Source organism: Nyctibius grandis, unplaced genomic scaffold (assembly GCF_013368605.1).
Source record: "Nyctibius grandis isolate bNycGra1 unplaced genomic scaffold, bNycGra1.pri scaffold_111_arrow_ctg1, whole genome shotgun sequence".
NCBI lineage: Eukaryota > Metazoa > Chordata > Aves > Nyctibiiformes > Nyctibiidae > Nyctibius > Nyctibius grandis.
This window is the reverse complement of record NW_027167485.1, coordinates 43463-60508: the sequence shown is the minus strand read 5'-3', so window position 1 is coordinate 60508 and position 17046 is coordinate 43463. Positions and strand designations below refer to the sequence as shown.

The following is a 17046-nucleotide window of genomic DNA, read 5'->3' as shown; positions in this document are numbered from 1 at the left end:
TTCAGATGTCCCTTGTGGCTCCTTGGATGTCCCTGAGACCCCTCAGATGTCCCCAAGACCCCTCAGACATCCCTGTGACCTTACGGATGTCCCTGGGACACCTTGGCCACCCCGTGTCCCCTCACGTGTCCCCGTGTCCCCTCCCGTGTCCCCGCAGGAGGTGGACATGGGGTTGGCGGCCGACGTGGGCACCCTGCAGCGTCTCCCGAAGATCGTGGGCAGCCAGAGGTGGGTGGGGGGGGGGGGGGACACCGGGGGGTGGCTGGTGACAGGGGAGGGGACCCGGGGGGACCCGGTGTCACCCCCCGACTGTCCCCGCAGCCTCGTCAACGAGCTGGCGCTGACGGCGCGCAGGATGATGGCGCCCGAGGCGCACAGCTGCGGCCTCGTCAGGTACCCCCCCGGTGTCCCCATGTCCCCCCGGTGTCCCCGTGTCCCCCCCGTGTCCCCCCCGTGTCCCCCCGGTGTCCCCATGTCCCCCCAGTGTCCCCCCTGGGGTCCCCATGTCCCCTGGCAGCCCCCTGGGGTCCCTGTGTCCCCCCCCCGTGTCCCCATGTCCCCCCAGTGTCCCCCCTGGGGTCCCTGTGTCCCCCATGTTCCCCCGGTGTCCCCATGTCCCCCCTGTGTCCCCCATGTCCCCCTGGCAGCCCCCCTGGTGTCCCTGTGTCCCCCATGTCCCCCCGGTGTCCCCATGTCCCCCCAGTGTCCCCCCTGGGGTCCCTGTGTCCCCTGGCAGCCCCCTTGGTGTCCCCATGTCCCCCCTGTGTCCCCCATGTCCCCCTGGCAGCCCCCCTGGTGTCCCCATGTCCCCCCATGTCCCCTGGCAGCCCCCTCGGGGACCCCATGTCCCCCCCGGTGCTCCCATGTCCCTCCCGGTGCTCCCATGTTCCCCCTGATGTCCCCATGTCCCCCCCCGTGTCCCCATGTCCCCTCCCTCCCCTCTGGTGTCCCCGTGTCCCCCCCAGTGTCCCCATGTCCCCCCCGTGTCCCACCTGACCCCCGTGGTGCCCCCGGTGTCCCTCCCAGTGTCCCCGTGTCCCCCCCGGTGTCCCTGTGTCCCTCTCGGGGTCCCCATGTCCCCCCTGGTGCCCCCGGTGTCCCTCCCAGTGTCCCCGTGTCCCCCCCGGTGTCCCCGTGTCCCCCCAGTGTCCCCATGTCCCCCCCACTGTCCCTGTGTCCCCCTCGGGGTTCCCGTGTCCCCCCAGTGTCCCCATGTCCCCCCCAGTGTCCCTGTGTCCCCCTCGGGGTCCCCATGTCCCCCCTGGTGCTCCCTTGTCCCCCCCGGTGCTCCCATGTCCCCCCTGATGTCCCCATGTCCCCCCCCGTGTCCCCATGTCCCCTCCATCCCCTCTGGTGTCCCCGTGTCCCCCCCAGTGTCCCCATGTCCCCCCTGTGTCCCCCCTGACCCCCTTGGTGCCCCCGGTGTCCCTCCCAGTGTCCCCATGTCCCCCCCCGGTCCCCTGGTGTCCCCATGTCCCCCCCGGTGTCCCCATGTCCCCTCCATCCCCTCTGGTGTCCCCGTGTCCCCCCCAGTGTCCCCATGTCCCCCCTGTGTCCCCCCTGACCCCCCCGGTGTCCCCGTGTCCCCCCAGTGTCCCCATGTCCCCCCCCGTGTCCCCCCTGACCCCCCCCGGTGTCCCCAGCCGGGTGTTCCCCGACAAGGCGGCGCTGCTGGGGGGGGCCCTGGAGGTGGCCGTGGCGGTGGCCGCCCGCAGCCCCGTGGCCGTGCAGGGCACCAAGGCCAACCTGCTCTACGCCCGCGACCACCCCGTCCCCGAGGGGCTGCGCTACGTGGTGAGCGGCCACCGGGGCCACCCGGGCCACCCGGGCCACCTGTCCCCTCCCTCACCTTGCCCATGTCCCTATCACCGCGGTGTCCCCATCCCTGTCCCCAAGGGTGTCCTGTCATTGTCCCCAAGGGCGTCCTGTCCCCATCCCTGTCCCTAAAGGTGTCCTGTCCCTGTCCCCATCCCCAAGGGTGTCCCATCCTTGTCCCCAAGGGCATCCTGTCCCCGTTCCTGTCCCCAAGGGTGTCTCGTCCCTGTCCCCAAGGATCTCCTGTCCCCATCCCTGTCCCCCTCGGTGTCCTGTCCCTGTCCCCCTCCTCATCCATGTCTCCCTCCCTGAGAGTGTCCCATTCCTGTCCCCAAGGGCGTCCTGTCCCCATCCCTGTCCCCAAGGGTGTCCTGTCCCTGTCCCCCTTCCCCATCCCTGTCCCCATCCCCGAGGATGTCCCATACCTGTCCCTGTCCCCAAGAGTGTCCTGTCCCTGTCCCCATCCCCAAGGGTGTCCCATCCTTGTCCCCAAGGGCATCCTGTCCCCGTTCCTGTCCCCAAGGGTGTCTCGTCCCTGTCCCCAAGGATCTCCTGTCCCCATCCCTGTCCCCCTCGGTGTCCTGTCCCTGTCCCCCTCCTCATCCATGTCTCCCTCCCTGAGAGTGTCCCATTCCTGTCCCCAAGGGCGTCCTGTCCCCATCCCTGTCCCCAAGGGTGTCCTGTCCCTGTCCCCATCCCCATCTCTGTCCCCCTCCCTCAGAGTGTCCCACTCCTGTCCCCAAGGGCCTCCTGTCCCCATCCCTGTCCCCAAGAGCAACCCATCCCTGTCCCTAAGGGTGTCCTGTCCCTGTCCCCAGCCCCAAGGATGTCCTGTCCCCATCCCTGTCCCCAAGAGGGTCCCATACCTGTCCCCAAGGGTGTCCTGTCCCTGTCCCCTTCCCCAAGGGTGTCCCATCCTTGTCCCCAAGGGCCTCCTGTCCCCATCCCTGTCCCCAAGGGCATCCCATCCCTGTCCCTAAGGGTGTCTTGTCCCTGTCCCCATCCCTGAGGATGTCCCATACCTGTCCCTGTCCCCAAGAGGGTCCTGTCCCTGTCCCCATCCCCAAGGGTGTCCCATCCCTGTCCCCAAGGGCCTCCTGTCCCCATCCCTGTCCCCAAGGGTGTCCTGTCCCCATCCCTGTCCCCAAGAGCATCCCATCCCTGTCCCTAAGGGTGTCCTGTCCCTGTCCCCAGCCCCAAGGGCATCCTGTCCCCATCCCTGTCCCCAAGGGTGTCCTGTCTCTGTCCCCCTCCCCAAGGGTGTCCCATCCCTGTCCCCAAGGATCTCCTGTCCCCATCCCTGTCCCCCTCGGTGTCCTGTCCCTGTCCCCCTCCTCATCCATGTCCCTCTCCCTGAGAGTGTCCCGTTCCTGTCCCCAAGGGCGTCCTGTCCCCATCCCTGTCCCCAAGAGGGTCCCATACCTGTCCCCAAGGGTGTCCTGTCTCTGTCCCCTTCCCCAAGGGTGTCCTATCCATGTCCCCAAGGGTCTCCTGTCCCCAAGGATCTCCTGTCCCCATCCCTGTCCCCATCCATGTCCCCATCTCCAAGGACGTCCCATCCCTGTCTCTAAGGCCATCCTGTCCCTGTCCCCCTCCCTGTCCCCCTCCCCGAGGGTCTCCTGTCCCTGGCCCCAAGGGTGTCCTGTCCCTGTCCCCCTCTCTGAGGGTCTCCTGTCCCCATCCCTGTCCCCATCTCCAAGGATGTCCCCAAGGGTCTCCTGCTCCTGTCCCCGTCCCTGTCCCCCTCCCTGAGGGTCTCCTGTCCCTGTCCCCCCCCGTGTCCCCGTGCCACCACCCCGCTGTCCCCAGGCCACCTGGAACATGGCCATGCTGCAGACCGAGGACATCCCGCGGGCGGTGGGGGCGGCCCTGGACAAGAAGGGCCCCGAGGACGTCACCTTCGCCCGCCTCTAGGGCCACCACGGGGCCACCAATAAACCCCCCCTGGCCCCCCCGGTGTCCCCTGGCCTGCCTCGTCCCTGGGGACCCGGGGTGGGGGGGGACGGGGGGGTCCCTGTGCGCCCAGGGGTGGGTGAGGGGGACCCCAGGGTGCTGCTGTGGGTCTGAGGGACCCCAGGGTGCTGCTGTGGGTCTGGGGGGGGGTCCCAGGGGTCTGGGGGGCACCCAGGGGTGCTGCCATGGGTCTGGGGGTCCCTGTGCCCCCGGGGGTGGGTGAGGGGGACCCCAGGGTGCTGCTGTGGGGACAGGGGGACCCCAGGGTGCTGCCAGGGGTCCTGGGGGGGGTCCCAGGGGTCTGGGGGACCCCAGGGTGCTGCTGTGGGGTCAGGGGGGACCCCAGGGGTCTGGGGGGGTCCCTGTGCCCCCAGGGATGGGTGATGGGGACCCCAGGGTGCTGCTGTGGGTCTGGGGGGGTCCCAGGGCTCTGGGGGGGCCCCAGGGGTGCTGCAATGGGCATGGGGGGGGTCCCAGGGGTCTGGGGGCACCCCAAGGTGCTGCCATGGGCATGGGGGTCCCTGTGCCCCCAGGGGTGGGTGAGGGGGACCCCAGGGGTCTGGGGGGGGTCCCTGTGCCCCCAGGGATGGGTGATGGGGACCCCAGGGTGCTGCTGTGGGTCTGGGGGGAGACCCAGGGGTCTGGGGGCACCCCAAGGGGCTGCCATGGAGCTGGGCCCCCCCCCCCCACGGTGTCGGGACCCCCCCCAGGGTGTCGGGACCCCCCCCAGGGTGCCAGGGCGGGGTCAGGGACTGAGGCCCCCGTGTCCCCCCCCCCCCACCCCACGGGGCAGAGTCCGGGGCGTTGTCATCTCGTGTGGGGCCCGTCCCGTATCCGGGGGGTCAAAGTCCGGCCCCACCCTGGGCACGGACCCAGGGCCCCCCCCTGCCCCCCCCCCCCCCATGGGGACCCCCCCTCTGGGGGTGGGTGCGGGGGCCACAAAGAGACCCCCCAACCCATGGAGGGGAGGGACAGCCCCCTCCTGCCTCCTGTGGGGGTCCAGGCTGTGCCCCCCCCCCCCAAACTGGCACATGTGGGGCGGGGTGTGGGGTGGGGGGGGCCTGGGGTGGGGGGGGGGGGCCCCTCCTCGGCGTTGGGACTATAAAGGGCTTGGTGTCACCGCTGCCACCACCGGTGTCACCGCTGCCACCACCCTCGCCATGGCCTTCGTCCCCGCGCCCGGCTACCAGCCCGCCTACCACCCGGTGGGTGCCGTCCTGGGGGGGGGGGGACACGGGGGTGGGGGTCCCTGGGGGACAGGGTGGGGGTCCCTGGGGGTCCCTGTCACCTCCCAGGGACAGGGTGGGGGTCCCAGGGGTCCCTGTCACCTCCCAGGGACAGGGTGGGGGTCCCAGGGGTCCCTGTACACAGGGTGGGGGTCCCAGGGGGTCCCTGTCACCCTCCCAGGATGGGGACACAGGGGTGGGGGGTCCCAGGGGTCCCGTCACCTCCCAGTGACAGGGTGGGGGTCCCAGGGGTCCCTGTCACCCCCTGGGGACAGGGTGGCCACCCCGGTGACCCCGTGTCCCCCACCCCAGCCCGTGCCCTACGTGGCCCCCGTTGCGGGGGGGCTCTGGCCCGACATGGCCGTGTACGTGCAGGGCGTCGTCCCCCCCCACGCCGACAGGTACGGGGGGACCCTGGGGACAGGGGGGGGACCCTGGGGACAGGGGGGACACGGCGGGGGGGTGGGGGGGGCTGTCCCCTTGTACGTGGGTGTGTGACAGCCCCGGGGGGGGTGTGGGGGGGCAAAGGGGGGACATGGGAGGGACAGGGGGGGACATGGGGGGACATGAGGGGGTGCAGGGGGATATGGGGGACATGGAGGGGTGGGGGGGGCACCAGGGGACATGGGGGGACATGGGGGGACATGGGAGGGACATGGGAGGGACATGGGGGACATAGGATGGACACAGGGGGATATGGAGGAGCATGGAGGGACATGGGGGGGACATGGGGGACACGGGGGGACATGGGAGGGGCATGAGGGGACATGGGGGGGATATGAGGGACATGGGGGGACATGAGGGACACAGGGGGACATGGGGGGACACGGGTGGACATGGGAGGGGCATGAGGGGACATGGGGGGACTCAGGAGGACATGGGGGACATGGGAGGGGCACAGAGGGACATGGAGGGGTGCAGGGGACACAGGGGGATATGAGGGGACACAAGGGACACAGGGGACATAGGAGGGACATGGGGGGACACGGGACATGGGAGGGACACAGGGACATGGGAGGGACATGAGGAGACACGGGGGGACATGGGGGACTCAGGAGGACATGGGGGGACATGGGAGGGACATGGGAGGGACATGGGGGACATGAGGGGGCACAGAGGGACATGGAATGGGCACAGGAGGATATGGGGGACATGGGGGGACATGGGGACATGGAGGGGCATGGGAGGGGCACGGGGGGACACGGGGGGACATGGGATGGACACAGGGGGATATGGGGGGTCATGGGATGGACATGGGGGACACGGAGAGACATGGGAGGGGCATGAGGGGACATGGGGGGGATATGAGGGACATGGGGGGACATGAGGGACACAGGGGGACATGGGGGGACACGGGGGGACATGAGGGGGCACCAGGGGACACGGGGGGACATGGGATGGATAGAGGGGGACACAGGGGGACAGGGGGGGGACAGGGGGGGATATGGGGACACGAGGGGGGGTCCGTGTGTCCCCCGGGTCTGGGGGGCTCTAGGGGGGTGGGACAGCCAGAGGGACAGCCAGAGGGGCCACGTCCGTGTGTGTCCCCCCCCCCCCGGCAGGTTCTGGGTGAACCTGGGCGGCACCGGGGAGGGCTCGGACGTGGCCCTGCACGTGAACCCCCGGCTGGGGGGCGAGGGGCAGGCGGTGCTCAACAGCCGCCGCGGGGGGGCCTGGGGGCAGGAGCAGCGCCGCGACCTGGGGCCCTTCGCCCCCGGGGCCCCCTTCGAGCTGCTCATCGCCGTGGGCCCCGAGGGCTACCGGGTACGGCGGGGGGGCTACCGGGGGCTACCGGGGATGGGGGGGGCTACCGGGGGCTACTGGGGACATGGGGGGTGACCGGGGACAGGGGGGGCTACTGGGGATGGGGGGGGCTACTGAGGGCTACCGGGGAGGGGGGGGGCTACTGGGGATGGGGGGGGCTACCGAGGGCTACTGAGGAGGGGGGGGGCTACCGGGGATGGGGGGGCTACCGGGGATGGGGGGGGGGAGAGAGGGGGCCCTAGAGGAGTTATATAGGGTCATGGGGGGGTGGGGGTCACAGGGGGGTGATATGGGGTCACAGGGGGGTCTATGGGGTCATAGGGGGTCTTTGGGGTCACAGGGGGGTTATATGGGGTCACAGGGGGTCTATGGGGTCACAGGGGGTCTATGGGGTCATAGGGGGTCTTTGGGGTCACAGGGGGGTTATATGGGGTCACAGGGGGTCTATGGGGTCACAGGGGGTGTGGGGGGTCATGGGGGGGTATGTGGGGTCACAGGGGGGGATATGGGGTCACAGGGGGTTTATATCGGGTCACAGGGGGTGTGGGGGGGTCATGGGGGGTATATGGGGTCTCCAAGGGGGGGATATAGGGTCACAGGGGGTCTATGGGGTCACAGGGGGTCTATGGGGTCACAGGGGGGTATATGGGGGTCACAGGGGGGGATATGGGGTCACAGGGGGTGTGTGGGGTCACAGGGGGTCTATGGGGTCACAGGGGGGGATATGGGGTCACAGGGGGTGTGTGGGGTCACAGGGGGTCTATGGGGTCACAGGGGGGGATATGGGGCCACAGGGGATCTATGGGGTCACAGGGGGTCTATGGGGTCACAGGGGGGGATATGGGGTCACAGGGGGTGTGTGGGGGTCACAGGGGGTCTATGGGGTCACAGGGGGGGATATGGGGTCACAGGGGGTGTGTGGGGGTCACAGGGGGTCTATGGGGTCACAGGGGGGGATATGGGGCCACAGGGGATCTATGGGGTCACAGGGGGGTTGTGGGGTCACAGGGGGCTGTGTGGGGTCCCAAAGGGGGTATGTGGGGGGCCCATGGGGGGTCTATGGGGGTCACAGGGGGTTATGTGGGGTCATAGGGGGGGATATGGGGTCACAGGGGGGTTATATGGGGTCACAGGGGGGTCTATGGGGTCACAGGGGTTATGTGGGGTCACAGGGGGGTCTATGGGGTTACAGGGGTTGTGTGGGGTCACAGGGGGTGTGGGGGGGTCATGGGGGGTATGTGGGGTCTCCAAGGGGGGGATATAGGGTCACAGGGGGTCTATGGGGTCACAGGGGGTGTGTGGGGTCACAGGGGGTGTGTGGGGTCACAGGGGGGTATATGGGGGGCCCATGGGGGGTCTATGGGGTCACAGGGGGTCTATGGGGTCACAGGGGTTATGTGGGGTCACAGGGGGTGTGTGGGGTCACAGGGGGGGTGTGGGGGTCACAGGGGGTCTATGAGGTCACGGGGGGGGTTTATGGTGCCCCAAAGGGGGTATCTGGGGTCCCAGCGGGGGTCTGTGGTCCCGGGGGGTTGCTGAGGGCCCCGGCCCCCCCCCTGACCCCCCCCCCGTTCCCCCCCCAGCTCCTGGCCAACGGCCGCCCCTTCGCCGAGTTCCCGCACCGGCTCCCGGCCCAGGACGTGGCGGCCGTCACCGTGGACGGGGACGTGGAGCTGCACGCGGTCACCGTGCTGGGGGGGGGCGGTGAGCGGGACCCCCGTGACCCCCCCGGGACCCCCCATGACCCCCAGGACCCCCCCTGTACCCCCCAGCCCCCCCCGGCTCCCCCTTGTACCCCCTTGTCCCCCCTGTCCCCCTTTGTGTCCCCCATGTCCCCCCACACCCCCCTTGTACCCCCTTGACCCCCCTCATGTTCCCCCCTGCCCCCCCAAGCCCCCCCCAGCCCCCCTTGTCCCCCCCCAACCCCATTGTCCCCCCCCGACCCCCCTTGTGGCCCCTCCACCCCCCTTCTGTGTCCCCTGACCCCATTGTCCCCCCCCAGACCCCCTTGTGGCCCCCCCGCCCCCCTTCTGTGTCCCCTGACCCCATTGTCCCCCCCAGACCCCCTTGTCCCCCCCCAAACCCCACATCCCCCCCCCCAGCCCCTCTTGCCCCCCCCCTTGTCCCCCCCGACCCCCACATCCCCCCCATGTCCCCCCCCCCTCACCTGGGGACCCCCCCCACCCTCACCCCCACCCCATCTCTCTAAGGGGGGGGGGGTTGGGGGTGCTCTGGGGGTCCCCCCACCCCCCCTGCAGGCCCCCAGGTGTCTGGGACCCCCCCTCACCCCCCCATCTCTCTGCAGGGGATGTGCCCCCCCCACATGCCGGTGAGTCCCTGGGTGGGGGGGGGGGTTGGGGTCACCCCGGTGTTTGGGGGTGCCCCCCCCTCACCCCTCTTTGTGCCCCCCCCCAGGACGTGCCGCAGACCATCCCCTACGAGCAGAGCACCCTGCCGGTGAGCGTGGGGTGGGGGGGCACAGCCGGGACCCCCCCTCCCCAGCCTAGGGGGTCCCCGTGTCCCCCCCTGACCCACCCCCAGCCCAGGGGGGCCCCGTGTCCCCCCCTGACCCCCCCCCAGCCCCCCCCCAGCCCAGGGGGGCCCCGTGTCCCCCCCTGACCCCCCCCCCCTCCTCTCCCGCAGGTGATGGGGCACCCGCCCGTCCTCCACCCGGTGAGTCTGGGGGGGGCCCAGGTCTGGGGGGGGCTTTTGGGGTCTGGGGGGGCTGTTGGGGTCCTGGGGGGCTCTGGGGGACAGGGAGGGGCTCTGGGGGGGGGACAGGGGGGTGTTGGGGGTCCTGGGGGGCTGTTGGGGTTCTGGGGGGGCTGTTGGGGTCTGGGGGGGGTATTAGGTACGGGGGGGCTGTTGGGGTCCTGGGGGGGGTGTTGGGGTCTGGGGGGCTGTTGGGGTCCTGGGGGGCTGTTGGGGTCTGGGGGGGCTGTTGGGGTCCTGGGGGGGCTCTGGGGGTCCTGGGGGGGCTGTTGGGGGTCCTGGGGGGCTGTTAGGGGATGGGGGGGCTGTTGGGGGTCCTGGGGGGGGCTGTTGGGGGTCCTGGGGGGCTGTTGGGGTCTGGGGGGGCTGTTGGGGTCTGGGGGGGGCTCTGGGGGTCTGGGGGGGGATGTTGGGGTCTGGGGGGGCTGTTGGGGTCTGGGGGGGGTATTAGGGGACAGGGGTGGGCTGTTGGGGGTCTGGGGGGGCTGTTGGGGTCCTGGGGGGGCTCTGGGGGTCCTGGGGGGCCCCCTCCCCATCACACCCCCCCCTTGCCCCCCCCCAGCCCGTCCCCTTCTTCGCCACCATCCCGGGGGGGCTCGTCCCCAAGAAGACCCTCGTGGTGAAGGGCTTCATCCCCCCGGACGCCGACAGGTATTTGGGGGGGTCGGGGGGGTCCCCAGCCCCTCTTGGGGGTCCCCAGCGCACCCTGACCCCCCCCCCCTCCTTTGTGTGTCCCCCCCCCCCCTCCAGGTTCCACATCAACCTGCGGGCGGGGCCGGGGGGGGACGTGCTGCTGCACCTGAACCCGCGGCCCGGGGAGGGGGTCGTGGTGCGCAACAGCCTCGTGGGGGGGGTGTGGGGGCCCGAGGAGCGGGAGCTGCCCCACAACCCCCTGCAGCGGGGGCGCTACTTCGACGTGAGTGCACGAGGGGGGCACGAGGGGGTGTGGGGCACGAGGGGGGGGGGGGGCGTTGCACGAGGGGGGGAGTCACACGAGGGTGGGAGTCGCAGGAGGGTTCATGAGGACTTGGGCATGGGGGGTTGTTGCACGAGGATGGGCTTTGCACGAGGATGGGCTTTGCACGTGGGCGGGAGTTGCACGAGGGTTCACGTTGCACGAGGACGGGCTTTGCACGAGGATGGGTGTGCACGTGGGCAGGCGCACAAGGATTTGTGTTACATGGGGGTTCGTGGTGCACAAGTGTGTTGCACGAGGATGAGCATCACATGGGCACGGGGGGATGTTGCACGAGGGTTTGTGTTGCACGAGGATGAGAATCACATGTGGGTGGGAGTTGCATGAGGGTTCACGTTGCACGTGGATGGGAGTTTGCACGTGGGCAGGAGTCGCACGAGGGTTTGTGTTACGGGGGGTTTCATGTTGCACAAGGGTTTGTGTTGCACGAGGATGTGCTTTGCACGTGGGTGGGAGTGCACGAGCGTTCACGCTGCACGAGGACGAGCAGTGACGTGGGCACGGGGGGTTTTGCACGAGGGTTTATGTTGCACGAGGGGTTGTGTTGCACAAGGATGAGAATCACACGTGGGTGGGAGCTGCACAAGGGTTCACGTTGCACGAGGACGGGCTTTGCACGAGGATGGGTGTCCACGTGGGCAGGAGTTGCACGAGAGTGTGTTGCACGTGGGTGGAGGTGCACGAGGGTTCGTGTTGCACGAGGATGGGTGTGCACGTGGGCAGGCACACAAGGATTCGTGTTACATGGGGGGGTTCATGGTGCACAAGAGTTTGTGTTGCACAAGGATGAGCATCGCATGTGGGCTCGGGGGGTTTGCACGAGTGTTTGTGTTGCACGAGGATGAGCTTTGCATGTGGGCAGGAGTTGCACAAGGGTTTGTGTTGCACGAGGATGAGCTTTGCACATGGCTGGGGGTTGCACGAGGGTTCACGTTGCACGAGGACGGGCTTTGCACATGGGTGGGAGTTGCACGAGGGTTCACGTCGCACAAGGATTTGTGTTGCACGAGGGCTCGTGTTGCACGAGGAGCCACACGAGGGTGTGTTGCGTGTGGCAGTTGCACGAGGGGGATCGTGGCACACACGGACAAGCGTTGCACGTGGGCAGGGGTTGCACGAGGAGTTGTGTTACGTGGGTGGGAGTTGCACGAGGGTTCGTGTTGCACGAGGACAGGACTCACACGAGGGGGTGTTGCACGTGGGGGTGTGTTGCACGAGGGCCTGTCTCACACGAGCCCCCCCCCAGCTCTCGATCCGCTGCGGCAACCGGCGCTTCAAGGTGTTCGCCGAGGGCCGCCCGCTCTGCGCCTTCGCCCACCGCCTGCCCCCGGGGCCCCACGCCGACACGCTCGAGGTGGACGGCGACGTCGCCCTCTCCTACGTCCACTTCTGAGCCCCACGGCCCGCCCCATAGCCGGCCCCATAGCCGGCCCCATAGCCAGCCCCATAGCCAGCCCCATAGCCGGCCCCACAGCCACCACCCGGGGCCACCGGCACCCCCCAGCACCAATAAAGCTGTTGTCACACGTGCGCCTCCGTCGCTGTCCCAGTGGGGGGGGTCCCAGTGGGGGGGTGTCACTGTGGGGGGGGTCCCAGTGGGGGGGGGTCACTGTGGGGGGGGTCCCAGTGGGGGGGGGTCGCTGTGGGGGGTCCCAACTGTGTGGGGGTCCCAGTGGGGGGGGTGCCAGCATGGGGGGGTTCCAGTGAGGGGGGTCCCAGTGTGGGGGGGGTCCCAGGGGGGAGGTCCCGGCTGTGTGGGGGGGTCCCAACTTGGGGGTCCCAGTGAGGGGGGTCCCAGCTGTGGGGGTCCCAGTGCGGGGGGTCCCAGTGTGGGGGGGGTCCCAGTGTGGGGGTCCCAGTGGGGGGGGGTCCTGGCTGTGGGGGGTCCCCGTGTGGGGGGTCCCAACTTGGTCCCAGTGAGGGGGGTCCCAGTGAGGGGGGGTCCCAGCATGGGGGTCCCAGCTGTGGGGGGGGTCCCAGTGTGGGGGTGGTCCCAACTTGGGGGTCCCAGTGAGGGGGGTCCCAGTGGGGGGGTCCCAGCATGGGGGTCCCAGTATGGGGGGGTCCTAGCTCTGGGGGGTCCCAGCATGAGGGTGTCCCAGTGTGGGGGGTCCCAGCGTGGGGGGGTCCCCCAGTGCCCCCCCCCACCCCAGCCCAGGGGGTGAGGAAGGGTCCAGGCTCGTCGTTACCAGTTCTCAGCGATATTTTTAATTACATGACAAATTGCTGCTGCGGGTGAATATATATTTATATAATAAATCCCTCACGTTTATAAAGTAAATAGGAACCTTCTGGGCTTCATTAAACTTTAAAAGGGGGGGGGGGGCACGGGGTGGGGGGGGGATTTTTTCTTCTTTTTTCTTCTTTTTTCTTCTTTTTTTCTTCTTTTTTTAACATTTTTGGTCCTCAGAAAAACCTGCTCCAAGGGTGGGGGGAGGCGAGACCCCCCCCACCCCCTCTGCACCCCCCCCACACCCTCTGCTGTGGCCCTGGTGGGATTTTTTGGGGTGGGGGGGGGTAGGAATTGGGGTGGGGGGGGTAGGAATTAGGGTGGGGGGGTAGGAATGGGGGTGGGGGGGGTGGGAATTGGGGGGGGGGGGGGGGGAGCTGCCCTCCAACCAGTGAAAAAATAGAAGGGGTTTATATTAAAAAAAATAACGATTTCAGGCAGGACCCCCCCCCCCCTTAGCCCCCCCTCCCCACCCCAAAAGCGACTCCAAGGTGAGACCCCCCCCCAGATTGGAAAGAAACCCACCCCCCCCCACCCTCCCTTTTGCATAGGTGGGGTGGGGTGGGGGGTGAGACCCCAGGGTGGTGGGTGAGACCCCAGGGTGGGAGGTGGTGGCTGCAGACGAAAATAAAGGTGTATTGTTTTATTCGGGGGGGGGGTCTTCGCGCCAGCGCTGGGTGCCGCCGTGTTTTTTTTTTTGGGGGGGGGGTCTCAGAGGTCGCTCTCGCCGTAGAGGGCGGTGGAGAAGGATTTGTAGTCGAGGGCGCCGTCGGGGCCGGGGTAAGGGGCCATGCGGGCGATGCAGTACTCGGCCTGCGCCGGGGGCAGCTCGCGGCGCAGCTCCTCCGCCGTGATGTAGTTCTGGGGTGGGGTGGGGTGGGCAGAAGATGAAGACACCACCACGTAGACCCCCCCCCACCCCACTTTAAAACGCCCCCCCCCCTCACCTTGTCGCCCGCCAGGACGCGGAAGGAGGCGATGACCTGCTCGGCCGTGTCGGTGTCGGTGGTCTCGCGGGACATGAAGTCGATGAAGGCCTGGAAGGTGACGGAGCCGCTGCCGTTGGGGTCCACCAGGGCCATGATGCGCGAGAACTCGGCGTCACCCTGCGGGGAGGGGGGGTAGGGGGTGAGGGGAGAGGGGGCGAGACCCCCGGGTGGGCGCTCGACCACCCAAGACCACCGTGAGACCACTCAAAGGGACCCCCCCCGAGACCACCGTGGCAGCAAGGTTGTGCCCAGCCACCCAGGAGACCCCTCACAGGGACCCCCCGAGTCCTCCAGGACCACCGTGGCACCCACAAGACCCCTCCCCACCACCTCAAAGGGACCCCCAAGTCCTCCAGGACCACCATGGCACCCACAAGACCCCTCCCCACCACCCCAAAGGGGCCCCCAAGTCCTCTGTGACCACCATGGCATCCATAAGACCCCTCCCCACCACCCTGAAGGGAACCCCCAAGTCCTCTGCGACCACCATGGCACCATCGTTGTGCCCAGCCACCCACCAGACCCCTCCCCACCACCTCAAAGGGACCCCCAAGTCCTCTGGGACCACCATGGCACCAACATCGTGCCCACCCACCCACCAGACCCCTCCCCACCACCTCAAAGGGACCCCCAAGTCCTCCAGGACCACCGTGGCACCCACAAGACCCCTCCCCACCACCCCAAAGGGACCCCCCGAGTCCTCTGCGACCACCATGGCACCAACATCATGCCCAGCCACCCACAAGACCCCTCCCCACCACCTCAAAGGGACCCCCAAGTCCTCTGGGACCACCATGGCACCAAGGAGGCACCTGGTGCCAGCCCAAGCCCACCATGAGACCCCTCAAAGGGACCCCCCTGAGATCACCATGGCACCATCATTGTGCCCACCCACCCACCAGACCCCTCCCCACCACCCCAAAGGGACCCCCAAGTCCTCTGGGACCACCATGGCACCAACATCGTGCCCGCCCACCCACCAGACCCCTCCCCACCACCTCAAAGGGACCCCCAAGTCCTCTGGGACCACCATGGCACCCACAAGACCCCTCCCCACCACCCCAAAGGGACCCCCAAGTCCTCCAGGACCACCGTGGCACCCACAAGACCCCTCCCCACCACCCTGAAGGGACCCCCCGAGTCCTCTGCGACCACCATGGCACCATCGTTGTGCCCACCCACCCACAAGACCCCTCCCCACCACCTCAAAGGGACCCCCGAGTCCTCTGCGACCACCATGGCACCAACATCGTGCCCACCCACCCACCAGACCCCTCCCCACCACCTCAAAGGGACCCCCAAGTCCTCCAGGACCACCATGGCATCCATGAGACCCCTCCCCACCACCCCAAAGGGACCCCCAAGTCCTCCAGGACCACCATGGCATCCATGAGACCCCTCCCCACCACCCCAAAGGGACCCCCCGAGTCCTCTGCGACCACCATGGCACCAACGTTGTGCCCAGTGCTGGCCCAAGCCCACCACGAGACCCCTCAAAGGGACCCCCCTGGGACCACCATGGCACCATCGTTGTGCCCAGCCACCCACAAGACCCCTCCCCACCACCTCAAAGGGACCCCCGAGTCCTCCAGGACCACCGTAGCACCCACAAGACCCCTCCACACCACCTCAAAGGGACCCCCAAGTCCTCTGGGACCACCATGGCACCCATGAGACCCCTCCCCACCACCTCAAAGGGACCCCCGAGTCCTCCACGACCACCGTGGCACCAAGGAGGCACCTGGTACCGGCCCAAGCCCACCATGAGACCCCTCAAAGGGACCCCCCCTGAGATCACTGTGGCACCAACATCGTGCCCACCCACCCACCAGACCCCTCCCCACCACCCCAAAGGGACCCCCAAGTCCTCTGTGACCACCATGGCACCCACAAGACCCCTCCCCACCACCTCAAAGGGACCCCCGAGTCCTCTGTGACCACCGTGGCACCCACAAGACCCCTCCCCACCACCCCAAAGGGACCCTCTGAGTCCTCTGGGACCACCGTGGCACCAAGGAGGCACCTGGTGCTGGCCCAAGCCCACCACGAGACCCTCAAAATGGACCCCCCAAGTCCCCTGGGACCACTGTGGCACCCACATCATGCCCACCCACCCACAAGACCCCTCCCCACCACCCCAAAGGGACGCCTAAGTCCTCTGTGACCACCATGGCACCCACAAGACCCCTCCCCACCACCCTGAAGGGACCCCCAAGTCCTCTGCGACCACCATGGCACCATCGTTGTGCCCAGCCACCCACAAGACCCCTCCCCACCACCCCAAAGGGACCCCCAAGTCCTCTGTGACCACCATGGCACCCACGAGACCCCTCCCCACCACCTCAAAGGGACCCCCAAGTCCTCTGGGACCACCGTGGCACCCACAAGACCCCTCCCCACCACCCCAAAGGGACCCTCTGGGTCTTCTGGGACCACCATGGCACCCACATCGTGCCCAGCCACCCACCCCCCAGGTCGTCAGCGATGGAAAAAGATGGAAACAAAAGTGTTGGGGGGGGGGCGGAAACGCAGGAGGAAGAGGAAGAGGAAGAGGAAGAGCGTTACCAGGCGGCATCCGGCGGAGAGCAGGAGGGCTCGGAAGTCGTCCGCGTCCACGCTGCCCGCGCGCTTCTGCGCCGAGAGGGCGAGGAGGAGGAAGAGGAGAGAGAGGCGGCGAGGAAGAGGAAGGAAAAGGAAAAGGCGGGAGGAAGAGGAAGGAAAAGGTGGGAGGAAAAGGGGAGAGGGAGGAAAAGGTGGGAGGAAGGAGGAAGAGGGGCAGAGATGAGGTTAAAGGAGGCGATTTTGGCAGCGGAGAGGGGGAAATCCAGCGTGGTCACGGGGTGGAGGAGGAGGAGGAAGAGGAGGAGGAAGAGGAGGAGGAAGAGGAGGAGGAAGAGGAGGAGGAAGAGGAGGAGGAAGAGGAGGAGGAAGAGGAGGAGGAGGAGGAAGAGGAAGGAAAAGGTGGGAGGAAGAGGGGAGAGGGGCAGAGATGAGGTTAAAGGAGGTGATTTTGGCGGCGGAGAGGGGGAAATCCAGCGTGGTCGCAGGGTGGAGGAAGAGGAAGAAGAAGAGGAAGAGGAAGAGGAAGAGGAAGAGGAAGAGGAAGAGGAAGAGGAAGAGGAAGAGGAAGGAAAAGGCGGGAGAGGGAGGAAGAGGGGAGAGGGAGGAAAAGGTGGGAGAGAGGCAGAGATGAGGTTAAAGGAGGCGATTTTGGCAGCAGAAAGGGGGAAATCCAGCATGGTGGAGGAAGAGGAAGAGGAAGAGGAAGAGGAAGAGGAAGAGGAAGAGGAAGAGGAAGAGGAAGAGGAAGAGGAAGAGGAAGAGGAAGGAAAAGGCAGGAGGAAGGGAGGAGAGGGAGAAGAGGAGCAGAGATGAGGTTAA

At 68.1% G+C, this 17046-nt stretch overlaps 3 protein-coding genes across 6 annotated transcripts in view; 2 read left to right on the top strand and 1 right to left on the bottom strand.

Annotated features, from left to right (window-relative positions):
* Positions 1–12: 12 nt before the first annotated feature.
* Positions 13–3769, top strand: ECH1 (enoyl-CoA hydratase 1). Its single transcript, XM_068424539.1, has 4 exons — positions 13–228; positions 322–393; positions 1644–1794; positions 3625–3769. The coding sequence occupies exons 1-4, from the start codon at positions 47–49 to the stop codon at positions 3727–3729; spliced, it is 510 nt and encodes a 169-aa protein (XP_068280640.1). The 5' UTR covers positions 13–46; the 3' UTR covers positions 3730–3769.
* A 1095-nt stretch (positions 3770–4864) lies between these two features.
* LGALS4 (galectin 4) lies at positions 4865–11971 on the top strand. Its single transcript, XM_068424544.1, has 9 exons — positions 4865–4973; positions 5307–5395; positions 6557–6758; positions 8342–8519; positions 9064–9215; positions 9402–9431; positions 10033–10121; positions 10221–10386; positions 11693–11971. Exons 1-9 carry the CDS (start codon positions 4929–4931, stop codon positions 11837–11839), a joined length of 1098 nt encoding a protein of 365 aa, XP_068280645.1. The 5' UTR covers positions 4865–4928; the 3' UTR covers positions 11840–11971.
* A 705-nt stretch (positions 11972–12676) lies between these two features.
* The window catches only part of ACTN4 (actinin alpha 4), a 35333-nt gene continuing 30963 nt past the window's right edge, over positions 12677–17046 (bottom strand). For 2 of the 4 annotated variants that reach the window (XM_068424541.1, XM_068424540.1), the window contains exons 20-22: positions 16231–16296; positions 13624–13782; positions 12677–13537 (exon numbers count right to left, since the gene is read on the bottom strand). In XM_068424541.1, coding sequence (XP_068280642.1) covers positions 13388–13537; positions 13624–13782; positions 16231–16296 — 375 coding nt within the window. In that variant the 3' untranslated portion in view covers positions 12677–13387. The remainder of the gene's footprint in view (positions 13538–13623; positions 13783–16230; positions 16297–17046) is intronic. The other 2 variants (XM_068424543.1, XM_068424542.1) reach the window with 1 other exon arrangement.